Raw genomic sequence first — 17,071 nt, forward strand, 5'->3', positions numbered from 1 at the left:
GATTGTTTTAATTCTATCCTTAATAGGCCAACTAATGTTTAGGGTGAACGGAGAGCATACCCTTGAGAAAAAGAAAATCGGGCAGTTGGAATGTACAGTTCTTTCACCGTCCTCTGTATCGGGAGTTGATTCTGTGCTTATTTGGCTTCCTGGAATTGGTGACAACCATGATGGGTTTATTGGAATTTTAAAAACCTTGCTTCCCGAAAATACAATTGCTATAGTTCCCTCTGCCCCAAAAAGAGCAGTAACAATGTACAGAGGACGTGTAACCAATGCATGGTTTGATGTAAAATCTCATAATCGAATTGCAAATGTTGAAGAGGATATCGCTGGTATGACTGAATCGAAAAAACTTCTTGACGAAATCATCTCTATTCAGATGATGTCGTTTAAATCACATAGGATTGTAATCGGTGGGTTCTCTCAGGGCGGTGCAATGAGTATATTAGTAGCTAGTCAATCACCTCACACATTGGGAGGTATTATTAGTGTGTCCGGGTTTGTTCCAATGAGAACAAAGTTCAGCAAAGCAAGCGACATGGTATTAAGGCAAAATGCTCAAACACCGTTTTATATTTTGCACGGAGATGATGATATTATTGTCAATTACAGTTTGATTGCAAAGAGGTCATACGATTGGTTGGAGGAGGTTAAAACCATAACAAATAGGAAGATTTACAAGCATGTTGGACACTTTATATCAGAAGAGGAAAAGAAAGACCTGAAAGCCATTCTTGCACAACTGTTTGTAAAATCTGTCGACGTTAGCGAGCAATGTCCTCATTGTAACTTTTAAATTGTTGCATCAAACATTAATTAAATACAATTGCTATCTATTTAATTCTGCGCTTTTTTAAGGATGAGATTGTCAAGTAATCTGGTGCCTCCAACCCTAATCGTTCCTGAAAGACATAGTTCTCTACCTGGCTCCATACTTTCAATGTTGAAGTTTGGAATGTGGTATTCCTTATTGGTTGAGATGGTGCCATAAACGTGGCCATTCTCCCAGTCACAAATACTCAAATAGTCAATTCTATATTTTGATGAATCTATTGATGAAAGATCTTGTCCAGAATGTTGTTCTTTCAAATTCTTGTTAAATAATTGCTCCAAATATTCATATGAATCCTCCAACCACCTTCTCAACATTTCATTCGTTAATGGTTTGGATGAATTTGTTGTTAATTTTGAGAATTCTTCTTCTGCCCTTCGAAGTGTTTGGTTCAAAATTGGTGCAATAAATGTACGATCCACAGGTGATAAATATTGATTTCTAGAAGACATTGCCAACCCATCCTTCTCACGAGCTGTTTCACCAATAATCACTTTTTCAATGTCCACATAATTTAAGTCTCTCACCACTTGTTTCACTACCATGCATTGAACAGCATCTTTTTGTCCAAACACAACTACTTGTGGTCTCACAATATTAAACAATTTTACAAGAATGGTTGATACTCCATCGAAAAATCCAGGGCGGCATTGTGCCTCTGGTTGATCTTCCAACCAATTAATAAATGTCTTCTTCGATTCTTGACTGGAAGGGGTATTTCTTAATGGATGTGTCTCTGCTGCTGTTTGAGTTGAAATATTACTCATAAATACTCGTGTCATGTATTCTTTTGGATAAATTTCAGTAATATTTTGTGGAGCAAGAACCAAATCAACACCAATTTCTTTCATCTTTTTTAAGTCATTTTCGAGAGTTCTGGGATACTTGTCAAAATCTTCATGAGCAGCGAATTGTGCTGGATTCACAAAAACAGATGTCACCACTTGCAAAAATTGATTATGAATGAAATCATTAATTGATACAAAATGTCACCTACCAATATCGGAATGCCGTTTGGCAGTCTTCATCAACTCCAAGTGTCCATCATGTAAATTTCCCATGGTCGGAACAAACCCAATCAACTTGTTTCCTCCCGAACCCAATAATTGTTTTCTCATTAAATTGAATTCCGATATACTTTTAGCCACCAACATTTGCGTGCTTCCTCTCATTAAGTGGTTCTTGTATTTTTTTGTAAATTGATTAGGGATCCCACTGTCATCGCAATGCAGCACCTCTTCTCAAAGCTAACAGACATTGAATAAGAACTCTTTCCAAAGTTTCTTGTCTTTGAGGGTTTTTCGGAGCTCAAGTGAATGCTCAAAATAAAATTCTCCGAATTTTCCTCAATTCTCACCTCGATTTCTCAAGCAGCATTGTTAGAATCACATGGAACATGTGTTACGTACTAATACGTAATGTGGATGACAATGTGCAGAGTGCATTCATGGAAACGGATGATTGCACAATGTTCCAAGTACTCGTGTCATCTCTCCGAAGAACGAAATATTCCACCAATAGGGAGGTGCAACAACAACATGGTTTGTTGATGAGCACAATGGACATGGTTAACCACCACTCGAGCTCTCTGAGAGGAGGAGTATTTAATTATTGATGCGCGTGCATAGACGAACCCTTCAACACTCAAAAAAATGAAAAAACAACTCTTGAAATGTGTCTCTGTGTATCACTCGACACGAGCTGTTTTTGTGAGGTCCAGTTTTGCATCCGTGTTGCTCGAGACTAGTGTTAAAAAAGGAAATATGGTCACAATCTCTAAAAAAGGAAGCATTACTTGCATTAGGGACATGGTGAGAGAAGATAGAAGAGAGTATTCAGTGCATCCATCACACAGCAGTACTGCATCCACAAATGGAGCAACAACAGATATATTATTGTTAAGAAGAGATTTAATTCCTGTCACTTTGAATTGCATTAAATACAAATATGAAAACAAAATTCCTTTGACCATGCTTACTGCTACAGACTATCCTTCAGCAAGTGTCATTGACCAAACTAATTGCGACATGATTTTAGTGGGAGATTCTTTATCAATGACTGCATTAGGACACTCAAATACAACAAGTGTCACAATGGATGAAATGATTCATCATGCAAAAGCTGTCAAACGAGGAGCAAAATATTCCTTCTTAATTGGAGACATGCCGTTCGGATCTTACACGACAGATGAAAATGCAGTAAATAATGCAGTAAGATTTATTAAGGAAGCAGAAATGAATGCTGTTAAATTAGGTATGTCACCTTAAATATCGAATGTTATACATCCATCCATCCATTCATTCATTCATGATTTGAAATTTCTTAAGAGGGAGGACAACGAGTGGCATCCAAGATTAAGGCAATCGTGGATGCAGGAATTGTGGTGGTAGGACATGTTGGCTTAACACCTCAATCGTCCAATCAGTTGGGTGGTTTTAGAGTGGTCGGTTCAAAGAGTTGTGACGAAGCCATCCAAGTTTGGAAGGACGCTCTTGCTGTGAAAGAGGCAGGAGCAAGTATGATTGTGCTGGAATGTGTTCCTCGCAAATTAGCTTCCTTAATCACAAAAGAACTTGGAATTCCTGTGATTGGTATTGGAAGTGGATCATGTTCTGGACAAGTATTGGTGTATCATGACATTTTAGGGATGTACAGCAAATTTACTCCAAAATTTTGTAAAAAGTATTTAGACTTGAATCCAACATTAATTAATGCGTGTGAACAATATGTGAGAGATGTGACCGTCCAAGATTTTCCAGAAAAATCTCATACTTTTATCATTAAGGAAGATGTCTACAAATATGTTTCAGAGTACATTGAAAAAGAAGCAAAAGAACTTCGAGAAAAGAATCCTTTATATCCACATCCTATTCAAAAAAAGAAAGACGATGCATCTAGTCCAATACCCACCTTCTCAATGGGAAAGAAGAAAATTTTAATATTAGGAGGTGGTTCCGTTGGATCTTTAATGGCTGTTTGTTTGCAACGTTCAGCAGAAAATCAAGTAAGAGTGGTGAACGGTCGATCATGTTCATCATGTTCATTGTCAGTCCAAGTGGAACGATACGTTAGAGAAAGTCGAGAACTCTCATCGAACAAGCATCTCGAATCGACTCATATCCAATATTTGACGCAAGATCAACTTCAGCAACATTGGGAGAATGAAATTGATCTCTTAATCATTGCAGTGAAGAATCATTCTACAACGGAAGCCATTCAGAATTTTGTGAAAACATTTCCAAACCTTAAACACATTAGAAATGTGGTGACTATTCAGAATGGATTTAACAACAGTGATGTCATTAGAAAGGCCTTTTCGACATTTCAACACAAAATGGACATTCCCAAAGTTATTCTTCCCATCTATGTGTACAGTGGAGTGAAACGATTGGAAGATCATGGAATTGACAAGAATGAACACAAAATGATTTTGGAACAAACATTGTCTCCAATCATCTCCATCAGTTTACCTAAAATTCTTAGTGGAACAGAATTGGGTCAATTATTTAGTGAAAATTCACAATTTCAAATCTCCTCTCAACTCTCTCCAACACTTGTCAATGGAGAGGAAATTTATGTGGACTGGATGAAACTCATTGTGAATTCTACAGTTAATCCTGTGGCATCATTGTTTCAAGTAGAAAATGGAGGTATCAACCAGAATCCTCACATGCAGCAAGTGATGAAACAATTGATTCGAGAACAATTGGATATTCTCAAGTTGATTCCTGGTGCGATTCATTCTCTTGGTGTCACTTGCCAAGAGTTGAAAGAGAAATCCTTTGAAGAGTGTATATTTTCAAAAGTAATGCAAGTCATTGAGAAAACAAAAACCAATCATTGCAGCATGTATCACGATGTCAGAAATGGAACCTTAACTGAAATTGATCATCTGAATGGTGCTTTTGTGGAATTAGCAAAACGTTTAAAGCTTCCTCCAAGTTCCTACTCTGTAAATAGTATGGTGAGTGAAATTATTAAGGCTAAAGCAACACAACGAGTGGATTAATAAATCAATAAATATCACACAAGCCTGGATCTAATGCGATCATTGGACATATTGTTGTGTTTCGGTTTTCAGATAGTTAAAATCTTCAACAGTTTACAAAAAAATGAAGCGAAATGCTGAATCATCTTCGATGCCATCGGAAAGAGAAGAAAGAAAGCACATTCGAAGAGATGAATCATCCTCCAATCAAACCTCTTTAGATGGTTTCGAATTTTATATAGCTACAAGATTGATTATACTTCGGATGAGAGTGATGAAAAAAATTGGAAAATAGTTCAATGTGTAGAATCAAAAACACAATCCACACCATCTTTTAGCAAAATAATTTGTCACATTGATGATTTAGACAACAGTAATATAGACACTGTACGAGTTGTATTTATTGTTAAAAATCATTGTGAAGTGGATTTGGGATTGAAATTTTCACTCGATGGCAAACACTATTCTTTCATGACTGTTACAGTGATGAAAAACGAAGAAAGGATCATCAAGCGATTAATTGATAAGCAATCAAAAGAATCAACATCCATACTTGTGAAAAAGAATGCCATTGCTGAAGATGACGATGACATTGTGAGCAAAGAAGTACTAGATCATTTAGGAACAATTTCTGTCTCAATATTTCGAGTGGAAGTAAGAACAACCGCATTGGAAACATCTAAAGAGGCCAATCCATCCACAACGACTCCAATTAAAATTAAGGAATCTATGAGCAAAACTAAAGACTTGTCTGTGGCTCTTGGGAAGGGCCAACCAAAGCCATTCGAGAAAACTCAATTTGTTTATCATGAAAACCTCAAAACCATAGAATTTGTCTATCACACAAAATTAGGATATCTATTCGAATTGAATAAGGTACACAAAGGTATGCAGTACAAGCAACAAAAAGAACACAATGATCGCTCCTCTCATGATACAAATGCTTCTTCTTTGCCAAAAGTTAAATCGGAATAGCTCGATTTCGGAATGGTGGTATCTGAATGCCAACAAAAATGATTTATTGCTCGGAGATCTTGCAGAGAATTTCATCCTCTCTATACATATCAAATTGTTCACCATCAAACTTAACCTTTCCTCCTTCATATTCTGGAAGTAAAACTTTATCACCAACCTTCAAGGAAACCTTGTCTCCAACTGCGACGACTTCACCCTCTGGATTTTGCTTTGTTTTGGCAGACTCTGGAACATAAATTCCTTGAATTTGGGTGGCTTCCGGAACTTTAACTCTCTTAATGAGAACTCTATCGAACAATGGGACTAATTTACGGAGTCTCTATTTGTTCACAATAGGTGTTTTTAAAGATGAAAATAAATTCCGACATTTTGATAATTGTTATTCATTTGTTAGGATTAAATTTATCATTCAATACAAGAAGAAAAACAAAATGTTCAATGGTCATCTTCCATCGAGCAACACACGGAACTTTTTTTACATACCGATGACATGATGGTGTTGTTGGTGATGAGAATTTTTTTCTTTCAAACTATTTGCTTCAATCAATTTCGCAAGCTTTTTGTCTCTCAAGAACATTCCGAAAACAAAACAAAACTCGTTCCGTTTGTTTTCTTTTGGCCTTATTGATTTTAATGAACAAATGTTTGCTTGAATAACCAGACGTTGCAATGCAGATTGAGTATCGAAAAGGGGAAACATACAGGTATCAAATTATTCTTATGATTTCTCGGCCTGCCAGGATATTTTCGTTCCCGTTTTCATCAGCAATATTCCATCAATTCCGATGGGCTCTTCCATTCAACAGGATACACACTGTTCTATTTGGACTGAATTGAACTGATCGTGATGAAAAGCATCTTATCCTCTAGCCTTTCTAAATACATCAATAGTTGTTCACGTTCTCACCTACTCACGTGGAACTTACTACTCTCCTTCAATCGAGGTAAATGGCTTTCGACTTTCGGAAGATGCCGGAACTGCTTGAGCCTTTTACAAAAAATTAAATTCCTAGCTTTGCGATCCTTTTGTCCAACCTCCAAAAAACAGACGACGAAAAAAAAGACCATACATCGCCACATCTTAACGTCTTTTCCGATAACATCAATTCTCAACAACAACAATGGCAGATTATTATGAAATTTTGGGCGTTTCTAAAACCGCCTCCACTCAAGAAATTCGTTCAGCCTATAAGAAACTTGCTTTGAAATACCACCCAGACAGAGCACCAGAAGACAAAAAACAAGAATACGAAGAAAAGTTCAAAGATATTGCTCACGCATATGAAGTACTAACTGACGAACAAAAGAGAAAAATTTATGATCAATACGGAGAAGAAGGTTTGAAGGGCGGTGCAGGTGGTGGTTTCCACGATGCTGCCGACATCTTTAGCCACATCTTCGGTGCCGATGAAGGATTTGGAGGTTTCTTTGGAGGTGGACGACGTCAAACCGGACCAAAGAAGGGTAAAACTATTGCTCATGAAATTCAAGTTTCGCTAGAAGATTTGTATAATGGAGCAACCAGAAAAATTAGAGTTACACGAACCCGTATTTGTACGCACTGTAAAGGATCTGGTGCCACAAAGGAGGACGCCGTAATCACTTGTAAATCATGTCAAGGAAAGGGAAAAAAGGTCATTACAAAGAGCATGGGGCCTGGTTTTGTTCAACAATATGTTACTCCTTGTGAAGTTTGCGAGGGTACCGGAAAGAGTATCGATAAGAAATTCATCTGTAAGGAATGTCAAGGAAACAAAGTTACCAATGATGTCAAAGTTTTGGAAGTCCATATTGACCCTGGTATGAAAGAGCAACAACAAATCGTTTTTGAAGGAGAGGCCGACGAGAGACCTGATGTCCTTCCCGGAGACATTGTATTTATTGTTCAACAAAAACCTCACCCATATTTCACACGACAAGGAAATAATTTACATATGAAGAAGAAGATCAACTTGTTGGAAGCCTTAACTGGTGTAGAATTTTCTGTGAAACACTTGGACGGAAGAACACTTGTCGTCCGATCGAAGAAAAATCAAGTTATCAAACCAGGAATGGTTATGCAAATTACCAAAGAAGGGTTTCCCAATCCATAAGTCTCCTTTCCAAAAAGGTAATCTCTACATTGAATTCGAAGTTGAATTCCCTGATCATATCCCTGAAACACTCCACCAACAACTGTCTAAGGTTTTACCAATGAAGGTCAATAAGGCTGATGTTATGGATGAGTCCTCAGATAACGTTGAGGAGGTGTATTTAACTGAAGCTGACCTCTCTCAGAACAATGGTGAAAGTAGGAATCAATATGACAGCGATGAAGAATATGAAGGTCGTCGTGGACAAAGTGTTCAATGTGGAACACAATAAAGGAAGTGCACTCAAAACCCTTTTCCTTTGCATCTATTGTCTCTCAAACATCTGACACCAAATCTAAGCAGGTCCTTCATCACAAGTTCTTCCTCTCAAAAACACTCCCAAGAACACAATACTACTACCTCATTACAGCTACACATCTAAAAAGTTATCCCAACAAGATCAAACAAATATCAATACTTCTAAACAATCCTCTAAGCGAAATTCAGAACCAAAGACTCACCTTATTTCCTTCGCGGAACAAAAGAATACTAATCTCGTTCCTTCTTTCGCTTTCAAGGAAAATGTTCCTTCTTCCAATTCAGAGAAGATTGTTCCTCCTTTCAATTCAAAGATGACTCTTGTTTCATCTTTGAATGAAAGTTTTAAATTTGATTCTCCCTTGTTTGAGAATGAAGAGGGGAATGAAGAGGAGAAGGTTAATGATGACGAAAGTATCAACTTGAATGATTCTATATTTCATGATCAACAATGATAGTTGTAGATTCTGATTCGAATAAATTCTTCAATTGACCACTTTGGTCAAACGGCTCAAAATTTATTTTATGATAACCTAAACGAACCGTCAACATCCATGTTGAAATCTAATTCTCAACTTGAATTCAATGGCAAATCATCGGATGATGTTCTTTAGAAACTTCTCTCAGATTCGCCAAATGCATTCCATCCCATTCGAAGCCTTTATTTTAAAGAATATATCATCAGCCACTCGCTTTCGAATCTCTTTTTCTTCGGAATGGTTTCTTAAACAGCATTAAATCCATTCATCTCATCGAATATTGTATCCCTGAATCGTTTAGATTATCTAGCTACTCTCTTTCATGTTTAGAAAAGTTGATCACGGATCAATGCGATTTAAGATTATTTAACGAGCCTTATCTACCTGCACTGGTTTCATTGAATCTTCAAAATAATCCAAACCTTGACATGCTTTCAATTAAGGTACTCCTTCTACGAATTACATTAGGATATTAGCCTTATACCAGGACCGTCAAGTTGGATGATCGATTTGAAATGATTCCCTGCATGCGAACTTGGTCGGAATTCATGTCTCTCGACCAAGTTCAGTTCATCTTTTCATACAGTGATGATGAGGAAGAATTGATGGTAAAAACAACAACTGGCCCAGGATACCTTTTCAATAAATCAATCATCTTCTTCTTCTTCTCGACAATTGTTTGACATTCGTTGGTTGATACAATAAAACCAAACCAATAAAAAAAGTGAGTTGGTTGCGAATCTGATTCTCTCTTGCGCGGGTTCTCCATACAACCTCTCTAAGGAAAAAAATGTACTCCAAACCTCAAACGATGTATTCACGAAACGGAGCCGCTAACTCGATGCCCGCTCTGAGAAGAACCAGCACGCCATCAGCAATATATGATGATATAGATGATAATTCCCGATGCGATTCCGAGTTTTCATTCAGTGAATACATGCCCCTGCCATACAACCGCAGCTCCTCTCATGTAGAAGAGGATGAAGAATATTCATTTGACCCAAAAAGATCGAAATTTAACTCTGCCCAAAGATCGTTCTTCAATAGATCTAGGACTGCAAGGAATGATATTGAGAATTTGAGGGAAAGTTCTTTGGCTGCAATTCGGGAAAGCCAACTAACAAGAATGGAGTCGGAAATTGGACTTATTCAATTTAATCTCAATGAATTGAAGAGAGAAATGATGAGATTGACTGGTTCATCGCAACAAGACCGAAAAACCACTCAACAGCTTCAACAAGAGTTGAGAAATGCTGATCGGTTGCTGAAACAACTCGAAGAGGAGGAACTAAACATTTTCAGAAAGCGCAAGAACCACTCCAAACGGAAAGAAAGGACCAACCAAGACCAGTCCCGTAAAGCTGTCCTCAGATACCTCAAATCATCAAGATGAATCCGTTGAGACAGAACGGCTTATTCAGGATGAATTGGATATTTTGAAGAGAATTTATTCGGACAACTTGGAGTTTTTGCTAGTAGTTCTAAAGGAGATGAAGTTTATTACCACTAACTCTGCAAGAATGGAGTGTCTTGATTTTCTTTCCCAAATTAGAAAACGGGAAGAAAGTGAAATAGAAAGATTGAAATCTCCAAAGAAAAACATTAGTTTTTGCGGCAGAGAGGCTAATTCTAACAGTTCAAGAGGCAATATCACTTCAGGAGATTCAGTTTCGGTTACAACTTCCCTGCGGGTTGGTGCAAGCTCAGATGCTGGAAACGACGACCTTGAAAGCGTTTCCTCAGAATTTGACGACAACAGAAGCGTAAATGAATTAATGACCATGATGAACGCAAAGGTCGAAGATCTCATCACTAAGCTGGCGAATGAAAAATCGCTTGAAGACGTTGTAAGCCCAATCTCAAAAGGAGATGTAATCCATTTATGCAGAGAAATTTACTCATTGTTGAATGAAATGAGTGTGGAGTCTGATATTGAGATAATCAATTCGTGTTTTGATGTTCTAGAATTATACATTGGAAAAGATTTGGATGAAGAAGTTCAAGAGGAGATAGTTACAGACCTTATGGATATTTTAACTACCTTCTTATTCTTCTACAGAGCTGTTGGAAGACTTTTGAGTCAGGCAGAGTTTGTAGACGAAAAGCTTCAAAGAGAATACGTGGAACAAAGATTCGAAAAACTAAGAGAAAAGAAAGACCGTGATTTGGAAAGCATTTTAACCACACGTGCGCAACTAAGGGCTGATTCTTCAAGAAAATCCATTGATCAAGAGTCCGATTTAAAGGAAGGTGAATCGAGAAAGGAAGATGGAGAGGAAGCTTCAACAACTGAAAAAGAGGAACAAGACAATGTATTTGACAATTTGATGACCCTTGAGGAGTTGATGTATCGTGATAGCTTGGAAAACAATGACAACGATACCATTGAAACCAAAGAAGAAGCTGAAGATGTTGATGAGACACCAGGAGTACGTGCTGACACAGTTGTATCAGGAAAAGGCATTGTATATTCCAGTCCTAAAACAGTCACACCAAAACAATCAACCCCGCAAACAAACAATGGATCGCCTTCTCAACAACCACGGTCACAAAAGGTAACAGAGGAATCTTTGAGACCTTTTGTGAGTACAATCAATGAAGATCGGCTCAAGGAAATGATGGAAAAAGAAGGCGACGAGATGGACATGCAATTTCTGTTGAAGGTTGGTTCTATTAAGGCAAGCGGAGTAAATCAGGATGACAGAGACTATGCGGAGTTCGCCTCAAACTACTTTAGCACCAATTGAAACAAGAATCTCTAAGGATTTTTTATTGTACACTAACAATTTATTTAAAAGACCTATGATATCCTTGTACGTAATATCTCAAATATAAAGGCAACAACATAAAATGCAAAAATGATTGTGGCGCAATCCTCTGAAAGTAATCCATTAATTCCTCTCGTTATTCAAACAATTTTCGCCTTCTTTGTTGAGTTATATGATATTCATAGTTGGGCAAGAGGGTCGATGAAAGAGCTTTTCCTCTTGTTTCGAGCTCAAGCTCCCTCATGAGAATGTGTTGTTCTTCCTCTTGGGTATATTTGTACTGATAATTTTCATACTTTTTAAGTGCTGACTCAACATCTTCATCATGTTTTGTCTGATCTTGAAGAATTCCTTGCTCCCTTAGGAATCGCTTTGTGTCATGAATTCTTTGATTGGAGTTGGAAACCATGCGGTTGTTATCATATTTCTCGATCATTTGAGCAAACACACTTCTTTCTTCATCTGTTTTACATATAAACTTTTTGATATAATGGTGGGCAGCTTTCCTTACAACTTCTAGCCTTGATTTTTCGAAATAAGCATCAAGATTTTCAATGTCATGGTTATCAGTACTAACGTAAGAAGGATCAGAATAATGAGATTCATATTCTAAAGTTTGTTCAAGAGAATGAAGATAGTTTAGGATAAATTTGTAACCATCATAGGGAGAATGATTCCTTTCATTCTTCAAAATATTATTCACACAATAATCTCGCACCAATTCTAATCTCTCATTCACTTTGTAAGGAATGTACAAAGCAACCTGTTGATGGGCATCGTTGGGAATTTTTGAGAGTAATATAAAATCACTGATGTCATTAATAATGTCAGAAATTGTGGATGGTTCTGTAATTTCTCTTTTGCAAGAAATGAGTTTCTTTAAAATAGATTCTTCGTCATGTCCTTGAAAAACCCACTCAAAAAGTAAACAAGCTGCTTCCAGATCCTTGTCATATTTGTTTAGATACGGAGAAATATGTTTGAATGACTCATGCTGGTCAATGTAGTCATTTGCTTTTTTGAGAAGACTTTGAACAAGTGGAATGTTATGTAAAGGTCCATCCGATGAAATCAATTGTTGAAACTCGGTCAATGACATTTCCCCAATTTCTTCTCTAAAAGCTTTAAGGAATTGATAGGACCGAATTTGAATCAGTTCTATTTGTTGATATTCTGGAGATTTTTCAAATAAAAAGCGAGCAATGTCATCACTCGTGATTGAACCTATCCTGTGTAAAAATGTCGGATATGCAACCACCTTATGTCCTCCAAGCATTTCTTCAAACTCTTCTCTTTTCAAAGCATTATTTTCAACTTCCATTTTTGTTAGGTAGACCTTGATACGTTCATCTAATAATTTCATGTACTCTTTTGAGAGATTTTGAGGTAGAATATATGCTTTCTTCTGCTGATTAGGTCCTACAAACTGTTTTACAATCAAATTTTCCAAAATGCATTTCTTTTTCTTGGCTTGGTAATAACTCAATTTCTTTAGAAGCGATTTTGAGATGTGCTGACTGATGACTGTTTTCATTTCTGAGCCTAAAGAATCCCACACATGTTCTAACTTGTCAATAAATTGCAATCTTTTTCTCAGATCATTCTCCTTGTCCTTAATAAATTTCTCCAATTCCTTGATCTTGTTTGAGGGATGTCTGTAGAGTGGAATTTTGATGCGTAATGGACCAATAATATCCCGATATTGATTCATCCAATTTTCAAGCTCTCTTGAGAGAGAGAAGGAGGAAGCAATTCGTGATCCACTACCAATGACTCTATTTTGATACGAACTATTACCCCAATATGTAGAATTGGATAAATCAGTATGATCCTGTGACAGAGTAATGTAAATGTCCTTCTTTTGTCTTTCATGGTTTCTCGACGTGTCGTTTAGATAATTAATATAGACTTTCTTTGAGAAGTCGACAACCCCTCTGTAATTGCTATACTTTTTTGAAGTAAAAGTAAGAGAGGCTCTATCATCAATCATTTCAATCCCTGGTATTGGAATGAGTCTTCTTTCAAGAAGTTTCATGATAGTCATCGATATTACTCTAATTGCTCTTTTAGATGCATTTTGAGGAAGTTTTTCGTTCTTATCAATATTTTCATTAATGAATTTTGAAGAAATAGCTTCTGTTTCTCTTTTTAAACGTTTGAGCTCTGAGATTATGAATTGTACTAGAGATCTGCCACTCTGTGCATTTGGCAAGAATTGATCAATCAAAATTTCCAATAATTCTTTTGGAATTCTTCTATATTCTCTCTCTTTGAGTTGCAGTTGGTACAGTGCTGTTCTAAGAGCATGTCTAAATTCATACATGGTGATACTAGCATCTCCCAAAATTCCAAGAAGTATTTCGAAAATCTCGGCCTTTATCTGCTCCCAAATTAACTCTCTATTTGAAATTGAGGAATCTCTGTGTGACAGCGGCGTGGCATTGTCTTCTCTCTGATCAACTCTTTCATTGTGGTTGTATAACGTGTTTCTTTTAAGCCATTCATTCTGATCGTTGAAAAAGTCAACCACTTCTTCATTTTGCCACATCAAGCTATCCATCATTGATTTGATAGAATGAACAATATCTTCTTCGCTACAATTTTGGAAAATTTTCTTTTGAATATAATTTGTCAATTTTCCATACATGTTCTTAAACTTTGGATGAACATTTAGAGCATTCTTTTCAAGAGATCTTTCTTTGACTTGTTCTTTGCTATTAGAAAACAAAAAAGGACACACTTCTAGCAGTATTCTATTTGTCCTTTGTTTTAATTCATTCCTACTCAACTGCACACTATCATTATGCGCTAACAATTTCATTGAATCATCTAACACTGCTTTTTCTACTATTTTTTCAATATAATTTGATTTCGGAGTCGCATTAACTGTGCCCGATGATCCATTATGAACCGTATCGGTAGGTGAATTTATTATTTCTCGGTCAAGATATGCGTCCATGAGATGACAAGAGCACCCGTTCAAAGCGATTGGTGAATGATCTTTTGTTGTTGTTAATCATCAAAATGATGAAAAAGATTTGATGAGAACGTAGGAGCAATTAAAACATTTTTTTCCTCTCTCGAGTGGTTGGATTTTGTAATCCCAATTGTGAAAGTATTGGCCATTCTGCAGGTTGGCACGATCAAAGTGTTTCAAAAGGAATTGTTGATCATCTTCAGCGCAAACATTGCGACCGTATCATGGGTCATCCATAGAACTATGTATTGTTCGGATGAATAAACACAAATGTTTGGTTGTAAAGTTTGAGTGAAATGGTAAATTGTTCTTTCACCAGGATTAACTAAGAAAAGTCAAGGCAAAGTATTATAAATCCGAAAACCAAGGTTGTAAAACCAAGAACGGAAGCGATGCCTAACAACAACAAATATAAATCTGAAAGTGATTCAACAAACAGCGCTGCTGACTTGAGACGTCAATGCCGTTCAGACTCTGAAACACATTCAGTAACACCCAGAAAGAAATAATCAACGAAATTCAAAGACTTTTCTTGCCACTCTTGAGGGCTAATTACCGAAGAGGAGTTTGCTGCAATGAAAAAGAAAATCATTTTCAACATTTATAACTTTGTTGCACAATTATCAATCAATTCAATAAATTCAGCAAGAGTTCTGAAAAATAAAAACAACAAATGATCCACTTGATTCAATGGGAGAATAGATTTTTAAAAACAACGAACTTCAGCAGGATTGCTCGTTATATTGTCTCATGAGTGTGAACTCTATTTCCTTAATATTGATCATTGAGTGGCTTATTACTAGTCTTCACGGAGGAGTCTATATTGCAAGTCGACAATTTTCGTTTGGATATTGTTCCTCCTTCACCACTTCCAATGCCACTACCACTGGCAGCAGCTAAATTTTCTTCAAACATTTCCACTAAATTTTGCAAGCGAGGTGAGACAGCAACAGTTCGACCATTCGAATAATAGGAAGAAGAGATACTACTGCTCGTTGTGTTGTTAGTGATGGCATTGCTGGTGTTGTTGGTGTTGTTTGTATTCATGACAGTACCACTCGAATGGATTGCATTAGAACCTTCAAATAAGGCTGCTAATAAACTAATTTTAGAGGTTCTTCGTTCCATAGAGGTTGCAAAAGTACTTGAATTTCGAAGTGCTGAGGAGAAGGTGATTGGAGAAATGGAGCCAGACAAGTCGAACGAGGAGGAATTAGGAGAGGATGTTCCTGAAGTAGTCGTTGTAGGACTTTGATTGTTAGAATGTGCATTAGGAGTGTTGGAAGTGAGATTCATAAGATCCAAGGGAGTGACATCTGACAACTTGGTTCTACTAATGAGAACAGCAGAGGATAATAGAGTTTTACGTTCTCGTCTCGAATTGGCCACAATCTGTTGATATGAATCTGTGTTGGTAAATCGACAAAATGTATCAAATAAAACCATTTCAACTTCCTTATTAAGTCGATCAAATAAATCAAGAGGTAATTTCACAAACGTGTCATTCTCATCTTTGGTTCTAAAGATTTGTCGACGCACTGTGGAAATTAATTTCTTGTTCACATTGACTTCTGAAGGTGAATCTGTGACGAGAAATTTGTCAAATATTTTCTTTGCAAATTTCCATCGCTCTTCCACATCTGTAATCGTTTTGTACTTTTCCACATGTTCATAAAATTCAATATTTTCAGTACTGCATTCAATCTCTGCATATGCTCTAAAATAAGATCTGTAATTAGATTGATTTCGTAAAATCTCATCAAAAGTAATTGGTTTGGAAGTGTCATGATCAGCAAAATCTCCAAAAAGTTTACAATTGGATGTATAATCCACAGGTTTGTAAATGATTTGGAATGAAAGAGATGGAAATTGAGATTCTTGATTCGAAGAGGCGTCATTCCTTTTGCACACAGTATACTCTTCTAATTGTTCTACTGAAATATTCGATTGTTTCAATAACTCTAACAATTCTTGTTGTTTGTTCTTTCTCAAATATTTGTAAATGAAATACAAGACTCCAAAGAGAGATGAATTGTGTGGTGAAAAATCAGATCGATAGGTTCTGAAAATTTCTGACATTTCAATGCTCTCATTGGTGATGCTAATTGTGATATCATCATTCACAAATCGTCGTGTCGCTTGATCGATGACTCTCTCATAATTCGTTTGATCCACTGCTGCAGGTAGAGGACTTGTTCTTTTACCATCGCATAAAACAAAATGAATTCTTGGATCGAAACGTTGAGATTTTGAGTCGATGGAATGTTGATCCTCTAAAAAGTTCACTCGATATTCATACAAGTAGTATTTCCAATCAGGTAATGGTTCTTCTCTCAAAATATATTGTAAAATTTCATTCATACTAAGTTTGTATCGTCCCACCAAGTAATTGGGTTGATTCCAAAACTTGATACATTCTTCCTCAGTGGGTAAATATCGTTTTGTGCAAAAGGAATGTATCAACATTAAATTATAGAGATTCATGAAAAATGTCTTCTTCTGATTCGAATCTAACTTGAGAGGATCAAAGTGTCGAAGTAAGCTTGTATATTTGACAGTCAATTTAAAGTGTTCAGATTGTAAAAAAGAATTGTAATCAATGACTTTTTCTGTCAAAATAATGTAATCCTTTTGAATCATGGTGATGAGATTTTCCAAT

The 17,071-nt window shown here is 36.6% G+C and overlaps 9 protein-coding genes across 9 annotated transcripts; 5 read left to right on the forward strand and 4 right to left on the reverse strand.

Annotated features, from left to right (window-relative positions):
• Nucleotides 1-34: 34 nt before the first annotated feature.
• On the forward strand, nucleotides 35-799 carry FDP41_011388 (uncharacterized protein; the record flags this gene model as incomplete). Its single annotated transcript, XM_044701790.1, has 1 exon — nucleotides 35-799. The coding sequence occupies one exon, from the start codon at nucleotides 35-37 to the stop codon at nucleotides 797-799; it is 765 nt and encodes a 254-aa protein (XP_044567171.1).
• A 41-nt stretch (nucleotides 800-840) lies between these two features.
• Nucleotides 841-1,989, reverse strand: FDP41_011389 (uncharacterized protein; the record flags this gene model as incomplete). Its single annotated transcript, XM_044701791.1, has 2 exons — nucleotides 841-1,778; nucleotides 1,833-1,989. The coding sequence occupies 2 exons, from the start codon at nucleotides 1,987-1,989 to the stop codon at nucleotides 841-843; spliced, it is 1,095 nt and encodes a 364-aa protein (XP_044567172.1).
• A 498-nt stretch (nucleotides 1,990-2,487) lies between these two features.
• On the forward strand, nucleotides 2,488-4,844 carry FDP41_011390 (uncharacterized protein; the record flags this gene model as incomplete). The annotated part of the gene is made up of 2 exons (XM_044701793.1): nucleotides 2,488-3,088; nucleotides 3,163-4,844. The coding sequence occupies 2 exons, from the start codon at nucleotides 2,488-2,490 to the stop codon at nucleotides 4,842-4,844; spliced, it is 2,283 nt and encodes a 760-aa protein (XP_044567173.1).
• Nucleotides 4,845-4,947: 103 nt separating this feature from the next.
• Nucleotides 4,948-5,798, forward strand: FDP41_011391 (uncharacterized protein; the record flags this gene model as incomplete). The annotated part of the gene is made up of 2 exons (XM_044701794.1): nucleotides 4,948-5,047; nucleotides 5,191-5,798. 2 exons carry the CDS (start codon nucleotides 4,948-4,950, stop codon nucleotides 5,796-5,798), a joined length of 708 nt encoding a protein of 235 aa, XP_044567174.1.
• A 43-nt stretch (nucleotides 5,799-5,841) lies between these two features.
• FDP41_011392 (uncharacterized protein) lies at nucleotides 5,842-6,290 on the reverse strand (the record flags this gene model as incomplete). Its single annotated transcript, XM_044701795.1, has 2 exons — nucleotides 5,842-6,117; nucleotides 6,282-6,290. 2 exons carry the CDS (start codon nucleotides 6,288-6,290, stop codon nucleotides 5,842-5,844), a joined length of 285 nt encoding a protein of 94 aa, XP_044567175.1.
• A 629-nt stretch (nucleotides 6,291-6,919) lies between these two features.
• On the forward strand, nucleotides 6,920-7,891 carry FDP41_011393 (uncharacterized protein; the record flags this gene model as incomplete). The annotated part of the gene is made up of 1 exon (XM_044701796.1): nucleotides 6,920-7,891. One exon carries the CDS (start codon nucleotides 6,920-6,922, stop codon nucleotides 7,889-7,891), a length of 972 nt encoding a protein of 323 aa, XP_044567176.1.
• A 1,566-nt stretch (nucleotides 7,892-9,457) lies between these two features.
• On the forward strand, nucleotides 9,458-11,414 carry FDP41_011394 (uncharacterized protein; the record flags this gene model as incomplete). Its single annotated transcript, XM_044701797.1, has 2 exons — nucleotides 9,458-9,927; nucleotides 9,974-11,414. The coding sequence occupies 2 exons, from the start codon at nucleotides 9,458-9,460 to the stop codon at nucleotides 11,412-11,414; spliced, it is 1,911 nt and encodes a 636-aa protein (XP_044567177.1).
• Nucleotides 11,415-11,571: 157 nt separating this feature from the next.
• On the reverse strand, nucleotides 11,572-14,394 carry FDP41_011395 (uncharacterized protein; the record flags this gene model as incomplete). Its single annotated transcript, XM_044701798.1, has 1 exon — nucleotides 11,572-14,394. One exon carries the CDS (start codon nucleotides 14,392-14,394, stop codon nucleotides 11,572-11,574), a length of 2,823 nt encoding a protein of 940 aa, XP_044567178.1.
• Nucleotides 14,395-15,183: 789 nt separating this feature from the next.
• Nucleotides 15,184-17,052, reverse strand: FDP41_011396 (uncharacterized protein; the record flags this gene model as incomplete). Its single annotated transcript, XM_044701799.1, has 1 exon — nucleotides 15,184-17,052. The coding sequence occupies one exon, from the start codon at nucleotides 17,050-17,052 to the stop codon at nucleotides 15,184-15,186; it is 1,869 nt and encodes a 622-aa protein (XP_044567179.1).
• Between the last annotated feature and the right edge of the window lie 19 nt (nucleotides 17,053-17,071).

This window comes from Naegleria fowleri, assembly GCF_008403515.1.
Source record: "Naegleria fowleri strain ATCC 30894 chromosome Unknown tig9, whole genome shotgun sequence".
In the NCBI taxonomy this organism is placed as follows: domain Eukaryota; phylum Heterolobosea; class Eutetramitea; order Acrasida; family Naegleriidae; genus Naegleria; species Naegleria fowleri.